The following is a 10047-nucleotide window of genomic DNA, read 5'->3' on the forward strand; positions in this document are numbered from 1 at the left end:
TTGAATCACAGTCACTCTACAGCTTACTTTTTCCTGTTTCTAAAAATATCAAGAGAAATTTAAGATGTTGCTTTTATTCTAGGACTTTTTTAAAATGATAGATGGAGATTTGACTTATTAGAGATTTAACTGAAATGCACCTGAAAAAGAGCTAGCTGGGTTAAAGATCAAAGTTGTTAAAAATGGTGCTAATTGAAATAGCTTCAGAACTTCCTACATTGATTAAGCAGCAAATTTTCCTCTTGAAAGGACAAAGTATTGAGTCTTACCTGAAATTTTAAGTGGAGGTACACAGATTTTTAACTCCTTCGTCTCTCTGCATGTATATATTTCAGCAGTCTTTCAGCATCTTTATTCTGCTGCTAGGTATTCAGAATTTCTCCTATTTACCTTGTGACCTAGTTGATAGCCTGACTGTCTCTGTGTGTAAACTGTGAGTAGCATGGATGACTTTCTCACCTTGAGTATGCGTGTTTGGTCAAAATGTTTTAAGGTAATACAATTTTATATCTTTATTATTTTGAGCCAGTGCATGTGGTGAGATTTCTTTTTGAGGTAGCGGAGGAAGATAAGAGAACCAATTCAAGTGCCATGCCATGCATGTTTTCCAGATGTCCTTTGCACTTGAATGTAAATCATGACGTCTTATAACACAATAAAACTTCACCTATAGAATCAAAACTGTTTTAAAGAAGTAATATTTTATTGACTTGTCTGGTTTGCCAGGTTACAAAATGGAAAAAAAAACTAATGTAGCAAAAAGTTATGCATTAGCAGTAGGAAAAACCTTCCTCCTAAAAGCCTACTATAGTTCTAGTGGAGGAGGGAGTTTATGTAACGACAGTACACATTTATTCCTTGGGATCAGTGACAACAGCAGTAGTTGAATAAGAGAAAGGACTGAGGAGAGCGGCAATGGTATAGTGGCGGTGACCAGAATCATTAGCAGTGAACACCACCTGGAAAAGAGAAAACTTGTGATCACAATGAGCAATGTATGTTCAAAACTACCTTAGTAAGAATAGAGAAGCACACTCTGTTTCCTCTGCAAAATACTTTGCCTGTTCTGTCCAGTCAGTGATTTTGCCCTTCTGAAGTGTAATGCTCCCCCTTACTTTGTGGTACTTGCTGAAGACTGAGAATCTGTAAGATCTGAAGTGAGGATCACAAAGAGCCTTGGCTGCAGTGAAGTTAAATGGAGAGACCTACGTACGAGTCAGCCAAAATAGTTAGTGATGTGGAATGGGAGGATGAGGGGGAGGCATCTCAAAAAACCTATAAGAAAGACAGAGAGATGAAATCCCATCTAGTGACCTTAAATGCAACCTTTCTGTGTGAGGTGTCCAAGCAAGGTGGGCTGTTGGAGGCTGATGCTGTTTTCTGTACTTCAGTGCTTCACTCCTGTTTTTAACACAGTTGGTGATAGGTCAGCTTGCATTAAGAACTGTGTGGTTAGACTTGCTAGAACAAGAAGAACACCTGTCCTAAGGTAATTCAGGTTTTTTGCTCTCCAGATCAGTCCCTGGAACTTGAGACATCTAGTTTCCAGGAAAGTGTCATCACCGGGCTTTTTTTTTGTCATCACCACTTTCTTTGTCTCTCTTCAGTCTAATATCTGATCTGCTTTCTGAACCATGACATGCTTTCTACAAGAGGACTACAGAGTTCTCTCCTACATCCCAGCCCTGTCAAAGTCTAAGCAGCTGGGACATGAGGGCTCTAGGCCCCCGTTACCTTGTACACAGACAGTCAGTCATTGAGCTGCCCACTTCCCAGGCTAATTTGTTGACCTGTAGGCTATTACATCAAAGGAAGTCTTCATCAATAGCCTAGCTGGAACAGTTTCAAAGAGGTGCTTTTAAGCACTCTTTGAGGTGAGCCTTTCTGTATGCCCCAGCAACTTTCAGACATCCAGATGGTTAGGGAATGTTTTTGAGGATTGTTTATTTGACCTAAACGACCCAAGCTGCACCTCAGACTTTTATGGACATGGGCCTTATTCACTTGTTTTAGTCTTCAGAGACCTTCATAAATCTATGGTTTAAAATGTTCTATAATACAAACTGTAGCCATTGCCAGACTACTTAATTTGGGGAAGCTTAAATTTAATGGCAGATTAAGCCTGAAGAATTTAAACAAAATTTTTGGAAGTGCTAAGTAAATGGAATAGAATAGAGCACACAATAAATCAGTGTAGAGCTGAAAGCAAAGGGAAACACAAGACATGATTATATTTCTGGCCTACTTATGATGTCTGAGTATTGATGAAACAGCCAACTTTTCCACTCCCACTATGGTTATTTCTTCATATTTTTATGCCTTTTTTTTGTGTGTGTGTGTGTTTTTCTATTGCATATCTCATTACTGAACATCTTTTTCCTTTTTCTTTTTTTAAAGGGACATCAAAAAGAATTATCTTTTCCTGTAATTACAGGTCACACTAGAATTCAGGGATTGCCAGGGGCTGATGTGGGCAAAATACATCTGCTTAAAGAATAACTTATTTCCCATAAAACTGTTTTTTCCAAATCCCTATATTCCTTCAGCAACAATAAAAGCAGGTTTTCATTTCTTTTTTTCCCTCCTTTGTTTTTAAACACTGTGTACTTTTGAATAATGTAGCTTTTTTTGAACAAAGGTCCCTACTAGTCTGAATGGGGGAATGAGTGCAGCTCCATTTGGAAGAGCTGTGTCAGTATTTGCACAGAAGTTAGCTACATCCTTTGGCTTAGCCAGCTGTATATTGCCTTTATCTGTCCAAAGTTATGTGGCAGTGAACCATTTCACTTAATTATGACACTCCTGCAGTATTAGACCGCAGTTGTTCTTTCCAACTGATGCCACTACACAATATACAGGTTATTAAATATATTTGCAGATACTTACATCAGCATATTCATGGAATGGAGAAAGCCCAAGTCCCTTCCAGTAAGAGCTGGTGTCAAACTCAACCCTGTATACTGCCTCTACAAATTGTTCTTCTGTTGTGAGATCATGGATCTCCCCATACTCTGTGGTTTTCCTGTAATGGTAAAATATCTACATAAATATTTTATACTGTCATTTAGATGCTAAACAGAAAAAGTTGATGTGGAATATTAAACAGCAGAGGTGCTGCACAGTCAAATTCTACACTGAATGGTTTCTAATCATCTGAAATAATTCCCTCCCATGTAGTGTATGTTTCTGTATTGCAGAGCCTGTCCTTGTGGCTAACTTACCCATATACATCACAAATCAAAGCTGGTTGGCTTTTTTGGTCATTTCTATTGCTACAGCAGAGATTATAGTTAAAAACCCTCTTTTAATATCATGTTTAACTTGGACCAAGTGCCTTCTGGAACCAAACGTTAGCGGCTTAGGAAAAGGATTGGTATGATGAAAGGCAAGATGGCAAATCTCAATTTAGAATTACAGAGAGAAGAGAGATTTTAGTGGAAAATTATTTTGTTCTCTAGTTATTAGCACTGAGGCTATAGGTTTTACCTCTGATACAGTTTTACGTGACCCTGAGTGGTAGTGTCTTGGAAAAGCGATTTAGCATCAAGATTTTATTAATTTGAATTACAGTGCCTTGGTCAAAGAGCAGGGACCTCTTCACTGGGTGTCACGTAAATGAACAATAGGAATTCCCATCTGAGAGAGTGTATGTGCTCAGCTATTAACAAAAATATGTGGATGGATGAATGAAGTCCAGAAGCAAGAAGGAAATATAGCTCCCACTGCACCCTATTTGTTTGAAAATTTGAAAAGGACCAAGTTTTGCATGACAGCTGTTTAAATATTTGCATACTTAGCAGCTAAACCCCATTTATCTCTTTTTCCCCCTTGTATTTCTGATTTTTAAATGTTTTTTTTCCCCTGAAAATATTTATTTTATATTTATAGCACTTCATAACCACATGATGTAATTGAAGGAAAAATGAAGAGAGCCTTGACTTGAAGAACTAGTGGAACGTTCCTGTCTTACGGCAAGAGTAGCTGTTCAGGCAGAAAACAGAAAAGCTTGAGGAGGAAGAGAGGAAGGGGACACAGCAGTGGCACACTGCTTATCAGAGACACAATTAGTTGGGCTATTGCAGCTTTTCTTTTCCAACTGTTGCCTCTTTCTTCATCTTATTTGTTATCTTTGGTTAACAGTGGTAGATGAAAAAAGTCTGAATGACAGAGCTTTTGCTTAAACTAAGAAGAAACAGGATAGGAATTGCCATGCTAATTTTCAGATTTTCTCATATTTCAACTTTAGAAATTTGAAGACTGACAAAAGTTTCACTAGTCCAGTACAAGTGAAATAACTGGATCCAGGGTAGACCGAACCTGCAGAGAACCCAAGTCCTATTTGAAACATGGTTCACAGGCAATTTGTGAAGTGTACACACCTGTTTTTATTCAATTAGTATTTCCTGCTTAATTCATATTGCTTTAATAAGAAGCAGTAGGTAGAAGGAGGAAGAACTCATTGACAAGACCTCACTTGGAATATCGTGTGCAGTTCTGGTGTCCTCAATATAAAAAGGACATGGAACTTTTGGAACGAGTCCAGAGGAGGGCCACGAGGATGATCAGGGGACTGGAGCACCTCCTGTATGAAGATAGGCTGAGGAAGTTGGGACTGTTCAGCCTGGAGAAGAGAAGGCTGTGTGGAGACCTCATAGCAGCCTTCCAGTATCTGAAGGGGGCCTATAGAGATGCTGGGGAGGGACTCTTCATTAGGGACTGTAGTGATAGGACAGGGGGTAACGGGTTAAAACTTAAACAGGGGAAGTTTAGATGGGACATAAGGAGGAAATTCTTTCCTGTTAGGGTAGTGAGGCACTGGAATAGGTTGTCCAGGGAGGTTGTGAATGCTTCATCCCTGGCAGTGTTCAAGGCTAGGTTGGACGAGGCCTTGGGTAATATGGTTTAGGGCAAGGTGTCCCTGCCCATGGCAGGGGAGTTGGAACTAGATGATCTTAAGGTCCTTTCCAATCCTAGCTATTCTATGATTCTATGACAAGTGTCCTGAAAACCATGAAACAGAATTGCTAGGATCCTGCAGAAGAGTTCAGAGTACAAGATAACAATTCGTTTACATCTGCTTAGAAGTTGAGTAGTTTAGACACAAACCCACTAAAAGGAAAAATAGTGTCTACCTCAAAATCTTTGTTCATGTAAACACGTAAGTTTTAGATTGAGAAAAGCATGGATGCATCTTGAAGGGTTCTCTCCCTAATAAGTGCTGACCCAAAGTTGGAGATGTTAACTACACAGAACAGTTGGGAAACTGGAAACAAGAATTCGCTTGAAGACTCTGGCCCACTACCAGGAGTTAATGGCATTTCATTTCAGTTATTAAGCAAAAGTCCTTCAGTGCAAGTGGTATCACAAAGAAAGCCTTCAGCAATACTGCTTCATTGACAGGCAACAGGACAGTGTGCAATTCAGAGCCTGGATGGGACTAGCAGAAGGCAGAGGATGCCCTACATTCAGCCCTGATAGCAAAAGGCTGCAAGTGATCCCTTCTGAACGGCACTTGTATTACTGGCTGAGCTGAGGAAGAAATATAGTATGGTTGTTTATTCTTAATAGGGTGCAGACTGCCAGCATCTGCTGTAAGATGGACAATCAAATTAAGCTGTGCCTTTCCAGCAGAAAATTTGCAAACCTCTGGTTAAGCTACTATGGTTCCAGCCTAGACTGCAATCCTGATGCACATTTTTATTGTCTGGACCTTAGTTATATATTGCGACCAGGTTAAATCTACACTGCCTATGCAATAATACCTTTATGTACTCTTGGGCTACATACTGCACTGAGATAAACTCTGCGCTAAAATGCAGAATGCTGAAGAAATGTATCTCAGGAACATGAATTATTATTTTGAAGGATTTTTTTTTTTTTTTTTAAAGAAGGATGTTGGGGGAACCACTTAAATATGCTGCAGTCTTTTTTTATGATTTACAGCCTAGGTCACATGAGAACTATGTTTGGTGAATGCAACTCTTGATCTATATGATAAGACCTAGATTTTTAAGAACATGTGATGAGTGAGAGGGTCAAAGCTAGGGAGGAGCTAATACAGAACCCAAATCACATGTTTCCCAGTCTCTGTGCCCTGAGGCCTTCCTCAGAGTACATCTCAGTTTAAGTTATCTCTTCTTGCATATTTTTGGTTAGACTAATTTTGAAATAGGCTTTTTAATAAAGTTAGCTGTTGCTATGCTGACTTCCTGTCTCTTAAATACCATTACACCAAATTCACCAGTTGCTTGATGCATTTGCTTAATTTCCTAAAATGTGTCAGCAAAGTCAAACCAAGCAAACAAATAAGGAAAAAAATATTTTTTATAGACATTTGTACAAAATGTATTTTTTCCATATGTATCTGCTAGGTACTATAACTTACAAATGTTATTAACCTGACTGGAGTAGTTATAGATTGTATTCTTTGATTGCATTCAGATTTTCATCTGCTTTAACACAGAGAAACTCTGGTTTTCCCGAAAGAAGAAAAAATGAAAGAAGAAAAATAATGTGAAAACTCAGTTTAAAAAGGTGTCATCAGCTAAAGTCAAGGGTGTCACTGTAAGAAACCTTGGTTAAGATGCAAGTCAAGGGAAAGATCAAAATCTTCACCCGCAATAAAAATAGTGATTTAATGTTCCTCCACTGCCTTCCCCCAGCAAAGTGGATCTCACTTGCCTAGGGTTAGTCTCAGTTTATATTTCAGAAGAAAGGATTTGATTTTCTCAGGGATGTGCTGACCTAAAATGTCAACAGTGGTTGGCTGAGGACTGCAGGATTTGTCTCCTTGGGCTTGCTGAGACCAGCATTGCAAATTGAACAAGAAAACACTGTTATGCCACAAAACTGAGGTCATTTAACACCAGTGTTAATTTATCTTCCATTTGTCTTACTCCTCTGTAAACTGTATTTTGTATTATATATTCAAGAGCACTTGACAAAGCATTTGAAATAACTGCGTTTCCCAATAATGGCAGAAATACCCATTAAGGACAAGACATTATCCTTGTCTCTCCTTTCCTGGAAAGCAATGTATCTTTTTTAATGGTGTTTCTCTGTTCGTTATGGTATATAAATCCATTCTGAGAGTAATTTGTTCCTGGTTTAGCACACAGTATTTTGGAGTGGAGGTGTTTGTTTCTCCTTCAGTCTCCTGACCTTATTCCTTTTCAATGGGGAAAAGTAAGTTTGTTTTGAGTTTTAGAAAAAGAAACCCTACAGGGGGAGAGAAAGGTACCTCTCTCTTTGTGTTTTCTGTGGGTTTTTTTTCTGCAGCTTTTATGTAAATTATGCTATAAAAAAACAAGGAAAAGACAGTTAAATGCCCTGGTGGCTCCTGTCCATGCTTGTGCTTGTCATTCTGTGCTTGAATATCCTGCTGTTACTAAAGATTTCTCTTGATTGATATAAAAATATGATTACATGAGTTGTTACAATGAAACCTAAATGCCTGAATATCATCTCACCTATTTGAATTCTAGTAAAATGTATTCCTCTGTTACCCATACTTTTCCCAAAGACTGAAGAGAATAGTATTATTGAGTTCCCCTCAGTGATGCTTTATAGGCAATAAGCTGTTATTCTAGCAAAAGCCATGCAGATATATAGAAACAACCACAAACAAATGCTTCTGTGCTGCGTTATCATGGGACTCCTTAAGCTTCTTGGTCAAGGAGTTTCTTCCAACCGGCATGTTTGTTAAAGAGGAAAAGACAACTAATGTGCTTACTATTTCCATGTGTACAGTCAAATCTTACAGAGAGGATTTCGTATGTGTTTACTGCTGCAAATAAAACTATATCCATCGTGTATAAGACAGTAGGTTAGTCTGGATTGCCTACAAAATTCTGGTAAATAGGCTTTTAAGTATTTTTTTTATTCTTTTTATAGCAATGATAGTACTAGAGCTAGAAGAATAATTATTAAACCTATTCCTTTATGCAGGTAAGAGAAGCATCTCAATATATTTTTGCAATTAGCATGTATTTCAGTCGTGGATAAATTCCACTTGAATCTGATGGATTTTAGACCAGAATTCATATCCTATTAACAGTGATAGTGTGACATGCTAGAAAGAATACAGCTTTTTTGATCAGAGCCCCATTCCCTGTATTTCTCAATTGTTTGCTCGAGGCACCTTGAAAATGGTTCCATCAGACCATGTAACTTACCCGGTAGCAAAGTCCTGCCAGCTTCCATCTGCAGCCCTTTTAAAGACTTTAACAGCTACGTTAGCTGCAGGACTTCCTCTGACTGCATCCAGCACTTTCACCATGAGAGGGCATTTGGAATCAACAGAGCCATGGGAGACCTTGGGAAAGCAGGAGAGGTTGAATAGGAGCTGTTCACCAGCCCTGCAAAAACCTTCCTTTAAAGAAGAGATGAATTCTTATTGCAGAGCTAACGTTGACTTAAAAGCATTTTTTTTGACAAATGGTATTCAATGCTAGTTCACAAACATGTATTTCTTAAAGCAGACTATGTTAGAGTTTTATACTGAAGACTCTTACACATACTGACAAACACAAACAGGTTGCTTGATAAATATTTAGAGTTGCATATGGCCCTAGGAAAATGTTATAATGTGCATGTTTTTAATGAGGTCACAAATAAGAAAATAGTAAATTATTATAAGTGCAGGCAGCCTAGGAAACCAACAATGAAATACCTATGACATCCCTAAAACTGAAAGAATATTTGTTTCTTGAGCTTTATTATACTATAAAGAATTAGTCATACTTCAAAAGTATTTTTTTAGTGCTTTAGAGAAGCACTTGTTTGATAAAGAGGTAAAGCTACCTCCATATTGGAGATACGGGATGTGAGTCATGGACTGACAGAGACAGACAGGAATAAAAGGTCACACCTTCTACATCCATGATCCTTTCATAATATCCTGAAAAAAGATGATAAATGGCAAAAAAAGACATTTTAAGAATCTTGAAGAAGCTGCTTAAAATATTGGAGCAAAATAACACTTCAGCAATGCCAAATGGTTAAAGAATTTCACAGATGAGGAGAATGCTAGCCATATAGAAAATCTCAGTTATCATTAATGATTGAGTTTGAATAAAAAGAGACTCACCAGTGGTGCAGCTTCAGAGAGAAATACCAGTCCAGCTAAGAAAATGAAGAGCACAGAGTGAAAGGCCATCCTGTTTGCTGTTAGTGAGCCCTGGTGCCAGCAGCTAGGAGCTGCAGGGATTTGGGATTTTATAGCAAATCCAACAACAAAACAAGCTGCTTATTGGGTGCCCATATGACTCCAAATTTGCTGATTCTGATTATTTGCTTAGTAAACAGTCCAATCCTAGAGTCAGTCCATGAATAGCACTGCCATTACAGTCAATGGAAAGACTGTAGGATCACTAGAGCAAAGAGAATAAGTAACGGACACAAACATGACCCTTGCCTGGGGAGATTAGACTCGTAGAAAGCCCTCCAGAAAATAACGCAAATGACCTTTGTTTGCCCAGAAATCCAACCAGTTCTAGGAGATCTTCTTTACCTTGCCCTCAGGTTGTGCACGACCATGCCCCAGTGCTTCCTCTTGCGCCCGCTCCATGTTTCTTCTCAATGTATTCAGTGCTTTCTGAAGACCAGTTCCCACATATAGATAGATGCAGACTCAGTATAAGGGTGATAGAGTTTGTTCATTGTCTGGCTGAAGCAGTGCTAATGGTCCATCCTAAGACAGATTCTGAAGTAGTTCCCTTTCTTGTTGAAAAGGAGCAATGTTTCATTTTGAAACATAATTTAGATAGGATCTGGCAATGTCTGCCTTTCAACCTAGGGATTCCTAAGGATTCATCTTGCCTAATCTTCAAGTAGACATTGAGGTTTCCTCTTAGTCACTGGGAAGAGACCTGGAGAGATCTGTCCCCTTGGGAAGACAAAGGTCTCAGAAAAGTGAAATGCGTCCTGTCTTGCTCCATGTAACCCAGAAGGAGCCAAAGCAACTAGAATATACTAGTAGGTTGTGTTAACATATAGCTGATGTTCTTGTTGCCAAACTCTTGTTATGCTGGGAATGTTATTATTGTG

The 10047-nt window shown here is 38.6% G+C and overlaps 1 protein-coding gene across 1 annotated transcript; it reads right to left on the reverse strand.

Annotated features, from left to right (window-relative positions):
* Nucleotides 1–682: 682 nt before the first annotated feature.
* Nucleotides 683–9245, reverse strand: LOC133212986 (transthyretin). The gene is made up of 4 exons (XM_061354903.1): nucleotides 9089–9245; nucleotides 8175–8314; nucleotides 2887–3022; nucleotides 683–959 (listed from the first exon to the last, which is right to left on the reverse strand). Exons 1-4 carry the CDS (start codon nucleotides 9155–9157, stop codon nucleotides 852–854), a joined length of 453 nt encoding a protein of 150 aa, XP_061210887.1. The 5' UTR covers nucleotides 9158–9245; the 3' UTR covers nucleotides 683–851.
* Nucleotides 9246–10047: the final 802 nt, after the last annotated feature.

This window comes from Neopsephotus bourkii, unplaced genomic scaffold (assembly GCF_033783945.1).
Source record: "Neopsephotus bourkii isolate Nb327-2 ecotype Australia unplaced genomic scaffold, CSIRO-AGI_Nbou_v1 NB_753, whole genome shotgun sequence".
In the NCBI taxonomy this organism is placed as follows: Eukaryota; Metazoa; Chordata; class Aves; order Psittaciformes; family Psittacidae; genus Neopsephotus; species Neopsephotus bourkii.